This window comes from Misgurnus anguillicaudatus, chromosome 10, assembly GCF_027580225.2.
Source record: "Misgurnus anguillicaudatus chromosome 10, ASM2758022v2, whole genome shotgun sequence".
Taxonomy (NCBI): Eukaryota; Metazoa; Chordata; class Actinopteri; order Cypriniformes; family Cobitidae; genus Misgurnus; species Misgurnus anguillicaudatus.
In genome coordinates, this window is record NC_073346.2 from 11,943,415 (window position 1) to 11,964,296 (window position 20,882).

General features: G+C 38.3%; 1 protein-coding gene across 5 annotated transcripts in view; it reads left to right on the forward strand.

Annotated features, from left to right (window-relative positions):
• triob (trio Rho guanine nucleotide exchange factor b) overlaps nt 1-20,882 on the forward strand; it is a 152,778-nt gene that overhangs the window by 32,782 nt on the left and 99,114 nt on the right. The window contains exon 1 of one of the 5 annotated variants that reach the window (XM_073871875.1): nt 3,525-3,734. The exons of the other annotated variants lie outside the window; for them this stretch is intronic. Within the exon in view, the coding sequence (XP_073727976.1) occupies nt 3,638-3,734 (97 nt within the window). The 5' untranslated portion in view covers nt 3,525-3,637. Of the gene's footprint in view, nt 1-3,524; nt 3,735-20,882 lie in introns of those variants that run through there. 5 annotated transcript variants of the gene reach the window in all.

A 20,882-nucleotide genomic window follows, 5' to 3' on the forward strand; every position in this document is an offset into this window, starting at 1 on the left:
TTTTTTTCTGCTGTTCCTCTTTTTAAAAAGCTACATCTTATTTGTATGCTATCCTTGCATGCTAAAGGATGTATAATATGTAAGGTGGGGATTAGTCTAAATTATAGTCAATTAAAAACAGTGTGAACAGTGCCGACCTAAAGATGTATTATGACAACAACCTGTCTCATTGCATATTGCATAAGGTTTCACAGACTTACAGTATGCAAGTAGGCTGTAAAGTCCCTTTAAGGCAAGTCAGCCTACTTAGTGGCCATATAACACTCAGCCTACAATAACCATTCATGCAAGTATAGCTCATATCTGCTTGACTAAGGAAAGACAGGCATCTCCAAATTTATTGGTTAAGTGTGTTTACATTTCAACTCATAATTCATATAAAAAACAGCTATTTTAAATGTTTCTTCTCTAGCTAATGAGCATGCACATACAGTAAACAACACGTGATTTGCTCTTTCAGCTGTGAGGCGGGGCTTTTATTCTTCTTTCCCACCATTTTAACTCTGTCTAAAAGCTCAATGGCTCTGTGAACTGTAAGGTGGTACTATAGACCCCTTCACGGTTCACGTCAAAGGCGGTTCCCACTGCGCATGTCGGGGTCAGAAAAGTCATTACAGCAGATTGAGTTGAGTATTATTCGGTGTCGTCAAAAATGCATACTTACGTCGTGGGCTGTGAAAATCGCACCAGGTCTTCCGTTAAGTTTTTCGGGATTCCTGCAGAATCTCAAAAACAAAAAAATACAGCATCTGCGTCTGCAAGCAATTAAACGTGCAGACTGGGACAATGCAAATATCAAAGAGGCTTGTGTTTGTAGTGCTCACTTCATTTGGGGTAGGTCATCATTTTTCAGACCTGTTAGATTAAATTATAAAGCGTGAATGGTATGAACATTTAGACCCCATGCTGCACGCGCACCCGATAGTCATTCAATGTTTACAAACCTTGAAGGGGTCTATATGGCCTCCATATTTACCATTTCCCAATTATCTTATTTACTCTATTGTTATATAATATCGCTGACCATATGCATTATATGTTGTGGACTGTGCAGTATAGTCCACCATCTCTCTTTTTCTACTCACGTTTCGTTTTGTCCTCTCTGTGTCCTCTTGACATCATTGCTCACATGCTCTGTGACCTCTGACCTTTCACAGCAATGACATTCTGATCAGTCAGGCTGGAGTAACGTGTTGTTCTCCAAGGGCAGCAGCTCGCACAATACCATCACTGATCTTATTGGCTGACATGACCCAGAGGCCGTGCTACACTACATACATGGCTGACAACTGATAGATATAAAGTCAAATGTGCCTTATGTGCTGGGATTCAGTTGTGTGTATGTTGAAAGAATGTGAATTAGGATGAGGGCTGGAATGATGTGATGAATGGACAAATAAAAATGTGGACCGTTCTGACGTTGTTGTATGTGAAATGATACTAATTAATGTCTTTGTGTCAGTGTATACTGTAGTTTAAAATGGTCCGCAAGTGTGCATCTTTCGACGCACATCACACGGCTAGTGAAAGACGAGAAGTTGTGGTTTAAAGGGACACTCCACTTTTTTGAAAATATGCTAATTTTCCAGCTAGAGTTAAACATTTGATTTTTACAGTTATGGAATGCATTCAGCCGATGTCCAAGCCTGGCAGTACCACTTTTAGCATAGCTTAGCACAATCTGTTGAATCCGATTAGACCATTAGTATTGTGCTCAAAAATGACTAAAGAGTTTCAATGTTTTTCCTATTTAAAACTTGACTCTTCTGTAGTTACATCATCTACTAAGACTGACGGAAAATTAAAAGTTGCGTTTTTTTTAGGCTGATATGGCTAAGAACTATACTCTCATTCTGGCGTAATAATCAAGGACTTTGCTGCCATAACATGACTGCAGCAGGTGCAATAATATTACGCAGCGCCTGAAAATAGTCCCCTTAGTAACTTTCAATAGCAGGGGACAATTTTATGGCACTGTGTAATATCATTGTGACTCCTGCTGCCATGGTAATGGTTTAATCAGATTCAAGGGATTATGCTAAGATATGCTAAAAGTGGTACCGCCAGACCCGGAGATCAGCTGAATGGATTCCAAAGTAGTAAAAATCAAATGTTTAACTCTAGAGCAGCTGGAAAACAAGTAATTAAAAAAAAAACAGTGTCCCTTTAAAAGTACTTTTTTGTTAAAAATAATGATCGTTTCGCTAGATCACACCCTTATGCCTCGGTTGGGATCGTTTAGACCCATTTGAAGCTGCATTGAAACTGTAAACTGTTGAGATCCTTTAAAGTTCACTTTATGGAGAGAAATCCAGAAATATTTTCCTAAAAAAAGCGTAATTTCTTCTCGACTGAACAAAGTAAGACAAACATCTTGGATGACATGGGGGTGAGTAAATAATTGGAAATTTTTATGAGAGTGGAGCATTTAACCTATCAGAACCTTATTAACCTGTCATGACCCCCCCCCAACCTATCAGAACCTGATCAAAATGGACTGGGGTTAAAAATACCTCCTGAATCAAAACAATAGGTGGGTTTGTATGTTCTCTGTAATGTTTTGAAGCATTTTTGCCAAAATAATTTCAGTCAGATTGGTGTGAGCGGTTGACGGTGCAGAAAATGTATCATTCATTTTATTAGAAGTTTTGTAGCTGTTTTTTACACTGCATTTACACCACCAACATGTTCACCTCACAAACAATTATAAATGCACTCCCACCAGCCAACACTGGAAATTATACATTACTTTAATTTGTCATTTACTTTGCCCATCCTCAAACAGAAATGTGTGTAAAGCCATGTGTGTTTGTTTGAATGCAGCTTTTCACGCAGCTGCCAGTTTACTCGAATAAAAGTCATTGTGTAGTGTCAGTGGCCTGGTGATCTGCAAGATTTACACTGTGCTGATGTTCTCCTTCTCTGAATGAGCTTTTGTGCTTAAGTTGTTTATCCAGAGCAGTTTGGAGACTTGATATTGTTGTGGTTTGACAGAGATTTCACAGTCTCCCAACACAGAGCCTTGCGGGATCTCTCAAGTCAATTTCCATGTTGTGCCTTTGATTATAAAGTCAACTAAAACAAACAAGGATCTTTTTTACAGAAAGACTCAGTCACTGTGTTCTCTAACAGTGAGCTTTTCAATCTCTTGCAACCCCTTTGGGAAAGTGGGTACAGTAACTGTGGTATCACGTGATGGGTGCTTGGGTGCAGAAGGACTCACGTGGCTCCAAAGAGGTTATTAATAAACAACAGTGGATTTTGCACCTGGTCACCTGATCAAGAGGGGCAGAACTATCAGTATGAATTGGTATTAAAGTGGGCCGGGGGCTTTTGGGGATTAGTATCAAAGGCCAGACTGTCCTCCCATTATGGAACAGTGTAGCTGTCTGTCGTGTTGCATTGTAACCTTTCTTAGAGTCTTTGATTGACAGCTGAGTTGGCCTCTGATTCTCTGTCCTCTGGTTATTTTGGAACAGGGACTTTTAGTGCACAGTGACCTCAGACTGCACTCCCTGTAAAGACAACCGAGAAAGGGTTATCTGCCAAACTTTGTTGCTTGCATCTTGAGGACTCAAAACAAACATTTTGTTGTAATGATTTGATTAATGTTTTTTTTTTATTACTCGCTGCAATTATGGCAAGCCTCACAATGCTTTATCGGTTTCTCTATGTGGGCTTTGTGCGAAACAGGCAAGGACGTCTCACCGATTGGTGTTCGAGCCCTGATAAAGGTATGTTACATAAAGATGTCTTTGTTATAAGGAAGTATATTAATGCAAGTGTGTTTCGAGAATGCTGTTGGGACAACTGGTACATGTTTTTATCGTAGTTGGCTTTCAGCTTATAATGTCAAAGAAAGGTGTTATGAGATGATTTACGCTGATTATTTGAGTTGTGGTATGTTGATATATTGGGCAGATGACTTTTATTAATACATTTAAATACCAATACCAAAGGTATGCGTCCCTGTATTTGTTTGGTAGAGCGTTGTGTAAGCAGTGCAAAATGTTCGATTTCCAGGGAGCACTATAATAAAATGATTAAATGTAAAGCTTAAATGCATTGAAAGTTGAAAGCTTATGCCAAATGCATAAATGGTAGGGATGCACCGAAATGAAAATTCTTGGCCGAAACCGAAAACCGAAAAAGAGGAAACCAAGGCCGAAAACCGAAAGCCGAAACACCGAAAGAAATTATGCCAATTATTAGTACTACCATTGCACTTATGGTATTTTTGTGTGTAATAGAAATGGAGTCAACACACACAATTTGAGAAGAAAAATAAGCCAAACAGCATGTGGCATAAACAAACCCAACTTCAGTTATATAGGCTGAAGGATTTGTTTGATTAATCCTTTGGTGCTTGTTTGCCATGCAGTATACATTTAAAAACTGAGATGTGCTAGTTGTGGTTTTGTTCTAACGTTAATGTTACAAAATGCTGATAAAAAAATGGCATTTTAATGCACGTTAAAACCCCGAATGGGTCGAAGGCTCAGTCAAATATGAATATCTTCTTTATTTATTCTGACATGTTTTTGTTTAAAAAAAAAAATCATATTTAGCCTACCTTCTCCGGTGAAACCCGTTTTTCTCATTAATGCCAGCTGCAGAAAAAACTCTGCTCTGTTGTTATCCAGTGAGAACAACAAACGGATCTAAAAAATATATCTGAATTTAATATTATGTTACAAATAACGCAAGCTGGCTTGATACATTATTGCTGAGGGTGCAAAGTTACGAGCTTAATTTAACAACACTTCACAAAAGGGAGCTATTGTTTGCTGTTACGGCATTTGCAGTTATCGGGTTTGTTATAGCCTAACCATATCCACAGATAAAATAAACGTTCTCCGTTTCGCTTTCCATGCGTGTCTCGTGTCGTTTTAACAAAATAAACTAGGCTATGTAAGGAAGCTAGCAAATCTCTCATCATGCACGCTGATGCGGCGGCGGAGAAGCACGTCTAACACCCGGCATTAAAACTCGAAACACTTAAATGAGTCTGCAATCTGAATTACCAAAACAATCAGAAATACATACATATTAATTTTCATGTATATTTTATATTAAAGTCTGTAAAAGACCGTACAGGTGAAGTGAAAAAGGATTAAATGAGCAGTAGCCGTAATGCTGCGGTGGCGGATTAAAAACATTTGAATATCATTTTTTCCCCATTCTAATTATTATTGCAGATCGAATATTTGACCATTCGTGCACATCCCTAATTTTAAAAGCAATCATGTTAAATGTCTGTTATTCTGGATGTTAATCTGAACGAATGTTTAGTCGAAGCTTGTGAAAACTGTACACAAATGCCCAGAGAAACTCCGCGGGTTTGGACACACACATTACGGTCGTGGGCGGGAGTGAAACTCACAGGTTGCGGAGATCCTGGTCAGAAATTCAGCGGACGCGGGTTTGAGAGAAATCTAGTCCACACCGCAGATATGTTACTTCAGACAAGCACGTGCAGGTCGCGGTTTCTGTTTGCGTCATCACATTATTTCGGCCGTATTTTTTCGGTGATAAAAGTCTTTTGGCCGAAAACCGAAAAACCACTTTTGGGCCATTTTCGGCCGAAGGTTTTCGGTGGCCGAATATTCGGTGCATCCCTAATAAATGGAATTTTTTTTTTATTTCTGTGTCATTGACTGTGGTTGGGTTGACTTATGAACACAAGCCTGGACATTAGAGCACCCAGTGTGTTTTATGTAAAGTAGTATTTTTGGGGATGTAAATAAGTATTGTAGGTTTTAGGATCTTTGGGTTCTTTTTCTAGTTACTCTAAAGTATATTTTAGCACCTCAAGCTTTTAAAGATCACCCAATATTCAATTCAACTTTATTTATATATCGCTTTTCACAATTGGTAATTGTTTCAAAGCAGCTTTACATTAATAGAAGCAGTGAAAATCGACAGATAGCATAACATAATACAGATGGCATAAGCAGCTAAATTTGCTGTGGCTATGAATCAACATTATAAGCAAGCGTATTAATAATATAACGTATAGAAGAGGGTGTTAAGTTAAGCCAATAACAGCTGACTCCCGGGCTGAAAACCCCCCTAGGAGAAAAACCTGTTGACTTTTAGCCAGAAGAAAAGTCCTAGGAGGGAAAAACCCTTGGGAGATACCGGTACTATTATAATATAACAAAATACTATTAGCGTAAGGGCCGTTCACATGTAATGCAAGTGTCACACAGTGATGTGGTTAAAATAAGCTTGGTTCCAGGCAGGCTTACTATCGCGGCATAAGTATGTTACCCACAGTTGAGGATTCAGCAAATTGGGGGCCCAAGGCGAAGGTATCTATGGTATCTATAATATGGCATATTTTCAAGATGTACAGTAATATCAGATGTATAAGTGTTCCCAAAATGTGCCTGTGAGGTTTCAGGTCCAAATACCCTATAGATAATTTATTATACCATGTTGAAAAGGCCAATTTTTAGGTGTGCAGGAAAAAGTGCTGTTTTTGTCTGTGTCTAAATGCAAATGAGCTGTTGCTTCGCCGCCCTATATATATATATATATATATATATATATATATATATATATATATATATATGAAGAGTTTGGTTCCAAAACGCAATAAACGCCATTTTTGAAAAAAATGAGTTACTGCCAAAATCAGTATTATATCAGGTCAGTAGTTAAAAGTAAATTCTTAATTTTACGCAAAATCCAATATCCGCCGTGTTATTCTGTCATCTTTTCTCCCTTTTTTCCCAAAATGCGACAAACGCCACTCCCACTTTTTTACAGAACGCAATAACTCCATTTCTGATATTACAGCCCACCGTTCACGCAATGTAAACAAGCAATGGCGGACGCGCGTAGTACACGGAGTCCTGGTTTTCCTCATCTACTTTGTACTACGTGATCAACAAACAAAACAAAATAATACTTTAATTGCATCGCTAAACCTGTGATGGTTTTCTGTGATGGGAAAGAAACGTAAGCCATCAGCATCTAACAATTTCCCTGAGAGGCACTCGGGAGACGGGTGCTTGTTCTCCCGACAGCATCAAGCTTCTCATGCTAACACATTGACCCCAGAGGATCTTATGAAAAACTTTCCATAATTTTACTCAAAGTCAACGAAAATCGAGCAGGACCAAAAACATTTTACAGTCGACCGCTGTGAAAGACGTTAAGCGAAGACGTCAAGTAACCGCAATGACAGGGTTCTTAATATGACAAAGTAAGTGTTTTGATTAATAACATTAATGTTTATATTTTTAATTAGTGTGTACAACTAGTCAACTAAATGAATATAACATGGCAAAGATGAATGCACATTTATATAGGCTATTGATTCAATAGATTTATAGCATTTTGAATAAAAACTTGTCATGGATTTATTGCATTTTGTGGAAAAAATAATCCGTTTTTATAATAAATCTTTGAAAATCAACTTATGGATTTGAATTTTTTATGTTTTTATAACCTAAAGATGCTGTGTGAAAGTTTGTAACAGAAAATAGTTGTTTTCATCTTGTCACTTTCTTGGTATAGAAAACACGTTTTTACCAAAATTTGTCAAAATGGATTTATTGCGTTTTGGAACCAAACTCTTCATATATATATCGAAAACATACACCGTTTTTAATAAGACAATCATCTTACCTCATTTTTCATAATGAGCGTATGGTAATAAATTATGTAAAGAAGATTTAAAATACAAATTATGACCTAACTGTGGTCTTTGGATGTTTGTGGGTGGAGCCTGTGCAAAGTGACATCAGTCTGCTCACAAAATGCTAAGAATACCATGAGACTGTTAAGGTTTTATAGGGATTTATAGGGATAAGTTATGTACACACACACACACTTATGTTCAAACAACATACGGTATAAAGTGAATTTCTCATATTAGGTGACCTTTAATTCATCGTAAACTCTCCACAATGCTTACTTTTTTTTCTGCCCCTCTACAAAAAAGGCAAAATGTAATATTTTTAGTATGTTGTTGTCATGTGGCTATAAAAACTTGTACTTAAAGACATAAATGAGCAGACTTGCACATAGGCAGCAATGTTTAAAAAAGTGTGAGTGAGGCTTTAGAGAGGTAACAGGTGGATTAGAAGCCATTAACACAACCCGTTCCAGTAAAAATCTGCAAAATCTGAGTTCTCGCCAGCCTTTCAAGCCCCAAAGCATCTGAAAACACACACAGAGAAACACTGCTAAATTTCGCACTTTGTAGAGGGCATGAATTAAATAGCTGCAGTGGTAAATGAGCTGAATTAGATTGGTGCCACCCTCTCATGTTCAGGCCATTAGTGTATAAGCACTCATTGCCAAAGTTCTCTTTCTCACCTCCCCTTTGTGCTGCTACAGTTCGCTCTTATTTCCCAGAAACTCGGGAGGCAGATGTCATTTGGCTAGTTTTGAGAGCTCTTAATGCACCTGTATAATGGGAACGGTTGTACGCGGCCATCGTTGGCAGTACGCTCAGGCAGGATTGAGACTGATCCCACTTTCAGGTATTGTGATTTCTTACTCTTTACAGGTTGGGGTCACAATTTTTAGGGGTCATCCTTGTTGATATCTTTAAGGTCATGTCAAAGATTGAAATTAATGTAAAATCAATGAGTGAATATTATTTTGTAATGCAAGGGACTTACTGTGCAATACAAGGTTTAATCAGTATGCGTGAACCCACGATCATTGCACTGCTAATGCAATGCCCCACCAATTGGGCTAGCAGAACACAGAATATCAATTTACATCTCCATCCATGCTCTGAACCGTCCTCTGCAAAGATGGATTTTGAAAAGGAAATAATTTGTGATTTTACACACTGATCAAACATCACTTTACAACATCCCCAAACGGCAGAGTACAGGCCGTGCCCGTCCGACTCTGAAAAATTAAGGCCATTCGTCACAAAGATGGCAGTGTGAAATGAATTCACGTCTGGGGAATTTTTCATGTGTCATTTCTAAGGGGTGTGTGCGATCGTGTGACTCTGTCCCAACCTGCCTGTCTCTTCCCCAGCCGGCCATTGAAGAGTCTCACCGGTTGTAAAACAACAAGCAATCAAGACTTGCGAACAAGGCACATAAAAGCAAGATACGGCAATGGGTCGGCAAAGGTTGCCAATAGAGAAGCAAAGAGTGGGGGAGAAATGCGGGCTGTAAATGGAAGAATGGGCCGAGGGATCCATAACTCATGTGAGGTGGGGACTGTATTGAGAAGCGCTGATGTGTGAGAGAAATGAGCTGGCGATAGCTCAGACACACTGTCTGCAATCTCACAATGGAAAAAATACAAAATACAAATAAAAAAGTAATAAATTGTTGGCACGCAACTCTGTTGGCTTGAGCTTAAACTCTATGCTGAATTGTTAAATTGGACTGGGACGTCTTTTAATGTGCCACTAAAGATTGTGGTTACATCTAGAATGAAAAATGACTTTGGGGGGTTTTCTTTTCTTGGATGTCGGGAAATACAGATTATTGTACATGCGGTTAGCCCTTGACAAATGTTGAGACAGTAAACCAAGATTTAAGCAAATTGAGACAATTGGGAGACATTTCTATAATGTTTCTTGGAAGGTAATTCTCTTCAACAGATTATCACGAGACGGAAACCACCGAACAGAAAGACTTGATTTACTGTACAGGAAAGTTTGGGAATAGCAATAGGCATGTTGTTGACTAGCAAAGCTTGTTGTGGTTGGTTAGTTTACAGTAGTTAAGAAGTCTGGTGGGGATACAGCACCAGTATCTGATGCTGGGTTCCAACATCCTAAACATATCTACAAAAATCCTAGAGAGCTTCCAACTGTTTGTTAGTATACACTTTAAAGCTCCCATAACACACGCTGTTTCTGCTAATCTCATGTTAATCTTGAATACCTCTATAGAGTAGTATTGCATCCTTCATATCTCCAAAGAGTCTTTAGTTTTATCAGATTTATAAAAGACAGATCAGCTGTATTGCTACTTTCTACAAAAACCTGAGCTTCTGGAGGTGTACCACGGGCAAAGCCAGTCACGAGCAAGCAACACACATAAAACATTATCCCACTATCTCTGGATTACTTATGATTCACTACATGTTTGTGTTGTTAACATTATATGCACTTGCACGTCGAATGCCTACAAAACACAGAAATTTGATGTGGTTTTACTTACCGCCTGCGGTTGGGACTGCCCCATTTCAACGAAATCCAGCTTTAAACAAACACACACCCACAACTCCGCTGCTACCCCAGATAAACAAACTATGTCCATTGTTCCCATTATGCTGGGTTCATTGGGAAGCTGAACAAGCTTAAACTTCCCTTGGTGACTGTAGCCCAAGACAGCTTGCCCACTGAAGCTAAGCAGGGCTGAGCCTGGTCAGTACTTGGATGGGAGACCACCTGGGAAAACCAGGTTGCTGCTGGTAGTGGTGTTAGTGAGACCAGCAGGGGGTGCTCACCCTGTGGTCTGTGTGGGTCCTAACACCCCAGTATAGTGATGGGGACACTATACTATCAAAAAAGCACCGTCCTTCGGATGAGACGTTAAACCGAGGTCCTGACTCTCTGTGGCCATTAAAAATCCCAGGATGTCCTTCAAAAAAGAGTAGGGGTGTGCCCCGGCATCCTGGCCAAACTTGCCCATTGGCCTACTAATCATCCCTCATAGTAATTGGCTATATCACTCTGTCTCCTCTCCACTAATAAGCTGGTGTGTGGTGGGTTTTCTGGTGCAATATGGCTGCCGTCGCATCATCCAGGTGGATGCTGCACATTGGTGGTGGTTGAGGAGATTCCCCAATTCATATGGAAAGCACTTTGAGTACTGAGAAAAGTGCTATATAAATGTAACAAATTATTATTATTATTGCTCTTGGTTGGTAAGTACCCATATAAGGACTTTCATTGTACTTCCAGCACTGCTTACCCAACGATTCAGTAGTTGAACAAAACTTCTTGAAACTTGTATGAACCCAGACGAAGCATTCGGCACAGAAGTACTCCGTCCGTCGGAGCCGATGGTGTAGTGGACGGTGCTCCGACACATGGTGCAGACGCACTACTGTCGACCCGAGTTCAAATCCCAGATCGAGGTCCTTTGCCAATCTCATACCCCTTTCTTAACCCTATACTGTCCTGTCATCTCCTTAATTACTTTCTATCCAATAAAGGCAAAAATAACTCTGTCATACAGCCAAATGGTTTTATACCTTTGCTCATGTTAAGCATGAGGAATCCAACTCTTTAACGGTGTTTATAAGTCAGAATGCATGACATAGCGTTAACCCCCCTCCCCTTAAAAAAACCCTTGGTTGCTTTCAACCCACGATTGGGTAAAATATGGACAATACCAACTGCTGGGTTATGAATTAACCCGGACTGAATTGTTGTTACCCAACCATGGGTTGCAAACAACCCAGCAATTTGTAGCAGCATGCTTATGGCAAACTCAATACAGTTTCTCCTTGCCTCTCATGCAGGGCAGTATTTGTGTGCCACATGCCTTTGTGTATTGTTTTAATTTGGTTATTCGTAATTGGCTTACTGTATAAGGTAACAGAGCTGGTATGCTGGTGAGCAGCTTTTCAAGTGAGATCATACGAATGGGACACCAGCCTCAACACAATAGCTTCTTGGGGTATTTAAATAAACATAGAGTGAATCCTAAACACAGAGCAGTTCTATAAAAAGACATATTGTCATTGTCATGGGGCCAGGGCAACATGTGTACAGACGCAGAAATGAGTTTGAATAAAGTGCATCAGTTGGAGAGGTACTAGAGACAGACACGCCCCATTTCCTCAAAGCAGGTGCTCAACCTTCTGATCTAAAATTGACTTCTTCCCCTCGAACTCTCGTGTAGACCTCCGACCAGCTGTTTTCAAATACGTTTCACCTCATTGTATCAGGTGATTGATGTGGATTGACAGAATGAGATGTGTACACAGAGGCATGGCCTGCTTTATCACACTCCTCACTGCTGAGAAAGTGGCACATCATTACCTTTGAGGCTGGCCTATATTTAGACAAGAGACAGAAAAAGGGAAAATGTCGCCCAGCACCGGCCAACATACACACATAGACCCAGCCAAAGTTTCCAGCCGTACGTGATTAAAGAGGCCTGTATTGACTGTGTGTTTTGCCAGAAGCTCACAAAGCTTGGGAAATGTTTCATATTGAAGTCATGTATCCGGACTGGTCAATTTCATTTCATTGTGTTTGGATTGTGCATTGAAGTGGCCGAGTTCTTCAGTTTTCTAAATGAACTGTAGTATTAAAATCAAGGGAAAGGAGATGATGGTGTGGTAAACATCAATTCTGTTCACAGTGGGTCATGGCCCCTATTTAATTGTTATTGTTAAAAACTATTCGAACTGAAAGCACAACCAGTGGGCATTGTATTTTACATTACAATACTATATGAGTATGCTCAAAATCAACAATTGTGTCCCAAATTATGTACTATACACTATATACTCCACTATCTAGGTTCCTGGTCCGAGCCTCGGCTGGATCAGAGAGTTTCTCATACACAAAATTTTACCAATGTTTTATTACTGGTATTTGCGCCATTTTTTAATGACGAAAAAAGCATTTTGCACTTGAAATGGCTGCAAGGCAGAGGGGTTTTTCCACATGTAACAGTTTATTTGGAATGCCAGAGATACATATTATTCAACATATTATTATTATTGTTTGCCAAGCCATGTTATTTTTTATTTGCTGGAGGAAATAAAAGAGGAGGAGCCACTAGGAGAAGTCACACAATAGTAGGGCCGGGTATTGTTAGGAATTTCACAATTCCATTTGATTTCGATTCTTGAGGCTTTGATTCAATTCAATATTGATTTATTTGCTTCGATATCGATTCTGTAATAAGTAAATACACAACTAATTAAGTACCTGGGTATATTTTTACAGTGTTTCCCACAGGATTTTGAAAGACTTTGGCGGTGATGACATCACACACCGATTAGCATATATGTGACATCATTGCGTTGTGTTTTACTCTATGATCTGTCACATTATATTGCATTTTAACATATTTTGACATATTATCTGGTTTGTTGTCTATAAAATAGGGACTAAACATACCCAGTAACGACACACGACCCAGTAACTCCTTGTTTAATCCAATCAGCTCTTTCTTTAACTGCTGCTAAAAATCACCATACATTTACATTGAAGCTGTACTGATGTTGCTCTTCTCATCAGTGTTGTTGCTTGCACACAGACTCACTACAAGAGAACGAGTATGTGTGGAAAACACTACTGCTAACCTTTCGTTAAGTCATGATGAACTCGATCATCCGTCTTCTCTGCCAGTAACACTTGTGTTTGTTGACGTTTACGCGAAAAAGAAAGTACACGAAGGGACGCGGAGTTAAAACACTTTTCACTGTATTTTATGCGCGAGAGGCGCGCTGCACGTAACATGAGAGAGAGAGAGAAAGAGAGAGAGAGGGGTAGGGAGGAAGGCGTACTGAGCGCTCACTATAATGAATTAAGCTGTTTTTAATAGTAAAATAAAAATGAAAATGGGAATCATGCTGTTTTGGTAAAGCGCGTCACTAGAGTGTTGCCCACAGCGCCACCACTGGCGTGTGGGCTGAATCGATTCATAGGATTTGATGAATTGATATTGAATTGAGAAACAAATAATTGCAATGCATTGATGAATCGATATTTATCAGTCCCTCCAGAAAAACGCAATTGCGCAATATATTGCATAATCAGCCAAAGTCCGCATATTTATGCAGGGCTGCATTTTTTCCAAATACGACGCACTTTCGCCGCATTAATTACATATTTTCGTGCACAAAATATGCGGGACTTGCATGATTTCATAATTTCCGCATTTTTGTAGCAAAAAGTCACATATATATTAGCAGAAAGTTAAAAAATAAAGTAAATGTTGCATTTACTTCCCAAAAGCGCAGCCGTGTCCTCTATTGCCATGGGAACGTTATGAAGTGACGTGATTATGTGACGTGAACATCATTGCAGCTTTTGCAAGTTTCCGCAGTTTTTGCAAGTTCCGCAATTTTCGCAAATTCCAGCAATTTTCGCAAATTCCCGCAATTCCATCGCATAAATTGCATAAATATCCCGCATATTCCATCGCATTTTTTAAGAAAATGTGCCGCAAAATCAAGGATTTTAGCCCGCAACAATCACAAAAAAACTCCGCGTTTTTCTGGAAGGACTGATTTTTACCCAGCAGGTGTATCAAAACTTCTTGTAAACCTTGATTTTTTTGTCCTCCAGATCTTTTTAGTGTACTATGACTTAATTAGCTGGGATTTCACATCGCAAATATTCAGCTGAGATGTCTGTGGGTTCCAGTGTTGAGAGAGAGCGCTTTACTTCTTGCTTTGTTCAAAACAATCGCATCCTAATGACGAAAGCGCAATCGGGCTCAGATAAATAAAAGTACAGTGTGAGTGCGTGCATCTGGGGGAGTATGGAGGGGGGACAATCACGGGCATGGTTTGGTTTGGATAGTATGACTGCGCCTTAACTGTTATAAAGCTTGGAAGAGCTAGGACATTTTCTAAAATTCAGGGTGAGTGAATCAAATTCACGGGTAGTAGTTATTACTTTGGCCGAACTAATCCTTTAATTGGTTCTCGCCAATAATATACCCATGCTGAAATAGTATTAAGAAATAAATGCATTCATTTAGTGTGTGAGTTTTTGAAGGATAGTGTCATCTTACAAATGATAAGCTAAGGTAACATTTTTTACTTACTGGAAGTAGTCAATTAAAAGCATTTTGTATGTCATGAATAAGTACTGAGTGCACTTCTTTTTAGGAATGCGAGTGCACTTCTTTTTAGGAATTTTAATGTGTACACACTACTTACAGTATTTATACTACAAAGTAACATATAGATTAGTACACAAGTATTCGATTTGGGACTTTGCACATTAACAGTTTGGAAAAAAGATATTCGAAACAAGTCTGTGAGTGGGGGAAATGTACTGTAGCATCAGGTTAATGCACATTCAATTATTCCTGTGTTGTGTATCAATTATGCATCTTTAGTAAAAATGTTTTCAATCTCTTTCTTACTTTGATGGCAAACACGACATTGTAATAGATGAACTGTCTTTGATCTGAAGTAAATTACAGATCAGAATCATGAATAACAGCAGAGGTGCAGTGGTGTCTGTTTCCTGGTTTCTGCTGCAAAGATTGCACTGTTACACTACATTTCATCGCCATAGAAATGGGTCGCATTAACCTGACACATGTCATTCTTAACACAAGCGTCATAAAGGACTCTGATGTGTGGCACATATTGGTGCGTCATGTAAGGGGGATTTTGTGAGGTTGCTAGGTAGCAAAATAGAAGGAAACAGTGAAGATATATTTCAATGTCCTCATGCTTTGATGCTTTTTGTAAAGGAAATTTAAAGGTGCAATGTGTAACTTTTAGAATGATCTCTTGACAGAAATGCTATATAATACACATAACTATGTTATCAGTGGTGTATAAAGAGATTACATAATGAACTGTATTGTTTTTATTACCTTACAATTAGTGCTGGGCGATAATAACTTTTTCGATAAAACGATAAGGACCGTTCGATAAGTGCTCGTTAATGTTTACGCACTGTGCGTAATGTTGCGCAAGCACTTCCGGATGCGGCACGCGCTCTTGGTTTACAATCACAGTGTCAGTTAGACTTGAAGGAGTGGAAGATGAGGAAATTTATTAATTTATTAGTAGAGCCCTATGATTTTCGCGATGCAAATAACGCGGACGGAATCACGGAATCCAAATGCGCGGAAACAGTTTGTGTGTAATGTTGGACGCGCAAACAGGGTTCGTCTAACACAGCAGACACAATAGGTGCAGTACACTGTACTTTCATTCAGCGTCCGCCTTGCGCACACACACATCCGCACAGCTTTAAAAGTATATTTACAGGACCTTCACCAATTCAGGAAACTGAGGAAAAAGAGCAGATCCACCACTGCAGTGAATATAGTGTATGCGTATGTGCGCTCCCACAGCAACAAGACACTCGACATCCATTTATCACTGTGTATAACTTGTATATGTATAACACACGCGTGATCACTGAACTACGTTTTTTCTTTCTTGTTTAAGTGAACATAAACAGCTGGATTGTTACTCAGTATATTGAAACTTAAAACACTCTGTCTTGGGTCTTAAAGTGACAGTAGCCTGCTGCTTTCTGTGTCAGAAATTTGTTGAATTCATAACACATATATTTACATTTAATACAGATGCCTGAACATTAAAACAAGATTTTAGTATTTGTATTTGTCATGCTCTGAATAAAAAGTAGTTTAAAACCATTATTAACTGTCTGGTTTTTACAAGTTTCATTTTGGAGCAAAAATCTGCCTTTAAATTTGACAGGAATAAAGATTTGCTATTTATCATGATAGTTATCGATATCGACTGATATGGAAAACATTTTCTCGATAATTTTTTGGGGTCATATCGCCCAGCCCTACTTAGAATGCAACCCAGTATCACGGAATTACGTATCTATAGTCACGTAAATTTGTGAGTCTTTTCCATGACACTGACACTAGGGCTAAAATCGATTCTGAATCGCAACGCTACGATTCTGTGTTTCATGCACAGCTTGTGCGTGTACTACAGCATTTGGTCAGTAGGAAGTTCTTATCAATCTAAAATCATTATGAGTCGGAGTCGTGTATAAAGTGCAATTAAAAAATCAACACTTGTTAAACAAAATCATTCAAAATATTCTTTAAAACCCCTGAAACAATTTGAAGAACAGCGATGGGCCGGGATTTCACAGTAATTTATTAAAATTTATTCATTGAGAAAACACGCAATTGCACGATTTATCGTTACAAACCTAACTGACACGTTTTTCCGCCTTTTTGCGTGAACATGTCACGCATTTCTGTTTACGTGTCACTGTCACGTATTAGTTACTTAAATATTTTGCAGGGCTCAACGCAAATTATTTTTTACACTGGCCCAATCTGGGCCAGTGGTTCAGGTTTTCACATGCCCTGCCAAAATTTTCACTGGCACCAATAAAAAAAGTCAGTGTCACATATTTAAAAATAATAATTCAAAAGTCAAATATAATTGTATACATACACAACAGACATGTTCCAACTTTTCTGCTTTACACAGCAAATTGTGCAAAATATTGCATCGTTTCTTTTGTCGTGTTTTACCCAAGTAAATGTCTGCTTCCAAGATGTTAAATAATATACATTGATGAAAATATATATTAGTGACTGAAGGTGAAGCACTGACCTTTCAGTTACCAGTCCAGATCATTAACCATGAGGCTACACCTCTTTTACCCCTTGCTTTTGGATGCCAGTGAATGCTTGTCCACTGGTTCAGACAACATCAGTTCACAGTCAGACTCTTGTCCTGTGAACTGCATATCAACCGTCTCTCTTACTCTTTTACTGGCAGGGTCTGAGTGTTTGAGTTTGTAGAAAGTGGCACTTTTGGGAAGAGAAGTTTAATGACTGTGTTCAGTGTCTCATAAAACACCTCAAGCTGCTCTGTAAACAAGAGCAGTGATTGTTCCTCTCGGTGTGATGCTTCAGTCCTTGCAAACCAGTGTTGGGGAAAGTTACTTTTAAAAGTAATGCATTACAATATTAAGTTACTCCCAAAAAAAGTAACTAATTGCATTACTTAGTTACTTTTCATGGAAAGTAATGCTTACGTTACTTTTAGTTACTTTTGCGTTACTTTTTCTTGGCTAAAGCTTGATCCCTTTCAGGCCTTGCAGGTGTTTTTATGACTGAAAAGTTCTGCATTCAGAAATTGCATATTTCATCACAAAAATGTTTAGCTCTGGCCTGCCATCTCAGTTTCTGACTCAAACTGTTTCCACACAGGCACAGAGAGTGCATACGTTAAGTTTAATTTAGTACATATTTTTTAATTAAATTAATTAAACTAAAAAAGTAACTTGAGTTACTTTTTTGAAAAAGTAACTCAAATATTAATGTGTACATTTAAAAAGTAATGCGTTACTTTACTCGTTACTTCAGAAAAGTAATATTATTACGTAACTCAAGTTACTTGTAATGCGTTACCCCCAACACTGTTGCAAACTAATGTGCCATACATCCAATATTACCTCATATCTTGCTTTTTCAGAGTTTTTATTTTGGGAATTTTAAAGAGGTCTCTAAACAAAAATCCAATATAATATACATAACTATATTATCAGTGGTGTATAAAGACCTTACATAATGAACTGTATTGTTTTTATTATCTAAGAATGAGACGTTTTATCTCCATACTTTTTACATGGAAGTCGCTCCCATGTTTCTACAGTAGCCCTAAACGAACAAACTGCTATGTAGCGCGTGTTTTGTTACTACGTTGTCTTAGACGATGGGATGTTTGTCCTGTGACGGCTACCGTAGCTTCACTATGCATTTCGAGGGGTGAGCTGTAGACGGAATCGTTGGTTACAATTCACAGTCTAAAAGTCTCTGAAAGTCCCATATTGCACCTTTATGGGCCGGTTTCCCGTACAGGGCTAATCCTAAATGCATGTTTCAGCAGCCTTAATTTAAGACACTTGCACTGACATATCTTAACATATATCAGTGCCATTGTTTTGATGCACACCAGTATTGTGTTTTGTAAGGCTGGTTTGTAAAAACTACTTAAATGTCCTAATAATACTAAACCCTGTCCCTAAAGGTATTAATCATACTATTATTTTTTATGGAAACTGACTATTATAGAAATGAGTTTTCCGTTAATAATGCATTAGTGAACTGTAGGACTGATTGGCAGCTTATATTTCATGCTTGGCAGACCTGTTAATTTAGGAAGCATTTCAGACAACATTATTATATTTATGTATGAATACTGCCTCTGGCTGTCAGGGGACAGTCTTGTGTTTTGGGAACAATGTCTTTTCATTAAAACCGCTCGCCTGCTGTGTGATATGATGTTAATCCAACAGTCAGTGTAGTTAGGAGATTTGGATAGTGGGAAGGTTTCAGTTCCTTCTGGCACAGTTTCTCTACTGTATCATTCATTCATTTGATAACTATACTAATTCACTAATAAGATAATGATTTTAATTCTCAACATTTTTGTAGCATCCCTATGGATAGTTTAAATGGATAGTGCACTTTAAAATGAAAATTCTGTCATCATTTACTCATCCTCATGTTGTTCTAAACCTGTATGAATTTATTTTTTCTGACGAACACAAAAGAAGATATTTTGAGAAATGATGGTTAACACACAGCAGTAAGTGACCATTGACTTCTGTATTAGGATTACAAAATATGAGAGGAATTAAAGGTAGAGTTTCACATTTTGAAAAATGCTAACGGTAGCCGCCTAGCAATGAAATCACGATCCCGCCCTCAAGTCAAATCGCCATCCAAAGTCACGCCTCTTTAAAAACACTTGAACACACACAGATCAGACGCTCACATCTCATCATGTCTCATTCACCAGTGAGAAAACTTTGCAGTACAAAGTGAATAACATTTCCAAAATAACCAACATAAACAACTGGTTTACATCAGAATTAGTTTAAGCACACGTTCGGTTGTGTAGACGTAGTAATTATATCGTTACGCTAATCCGTAAACGAACACAATTTCATAAGCAACACAATGTTTCATCAAAGTAGAATATCTGAATCCATCTCAATACAAACATATCGCGTACCTACCTTACCAAAATAAACAGTGTAACGACTCTTTCAGACCCTTTGCATCCTGCAGCTGTTTGCATCTCGTGGTAAAGCAGTAAAGTTTCCGATGTTCATTTGGGTTTTTGCTCTTGTTGTTATAAAACATGTCTTTTGTTTTATGGCTCCTGTGCAGGTTGTCAATTCAGCAGAAAAGTTTGCTATTCTCGCTGTTTACAGACAGGAGGTGAGCGCACGTGAACGCGCCAATGACGTATGGTGTCTGTGTGGACTCGCTGCCCGGTGGGCATTCAAATTACGCTTACGTATGAGGGACAAAAAAGGAAACGTCCGCTCGGACCGAAATCTATGATTGGTTTAACATTTTTTTGGTCCTACGCCTTTCACAGATGACATAAATTTCTACAAATACATTTAAACAACTTAACACAGTGATTGCTATCAGGATGTAAGGAGACTTTTAACCAGCATAACTAAAAATGTTTCAGGATCAAATCTGTTACCCTACCTTTAAATGGGTACCGTCAACTGTGTGCTTACCATCATTTATCAAATTATTTTCTTCATCATTTATCACAATACTTCCAAAGTATTTTTTCCTACTATAGAAGTCAATGGACACTAAATGCTGTGTGTTTACCATCATTTATCAAAATATCTTCTTTTGTGTTCATCAGAAAAAAGAAATTCATACAAGTTTAAAACAACATGAGGATGAGTAAATGATGACAGAATTTTCATTTTAAAGTGAACTATTCCTTTAAGTGAAGAATATGGACTCTTAACCTGGTTACTACTTTTCCCCAGTTTGTAGTTTTAGGCATTTAATAAAAAACTGCCAGTGAATCTTCATAAGAAATGCAGATGGGAATGTGGGATATTTACATTTAGGCATTTGTTAGATGTTTTATCCAAAGCAACTTGCAGTGCATTCACTCTATACCTGGTTCCCTGGGATTAAACCCATTATCTTTGCGTTGCAAATCCAATACTTTACTAACGGAGCTACAGGAACACTAAACTGTATCTTATTGTTTTTTAATAATTGTTTGTATTACTTTATACAATAAAAATTGAATATGAATAGGGACTGAGGCTATTAGTTATAGTAACATGTCTATTTTATTTTGAGTTTAATTGTAGAAATCTCATTGATATGAGGGTGTCTAAATAAGGACAATGTTTATTGTGGTTAAAGCTTACCTTAACGTAACTGGCCAAT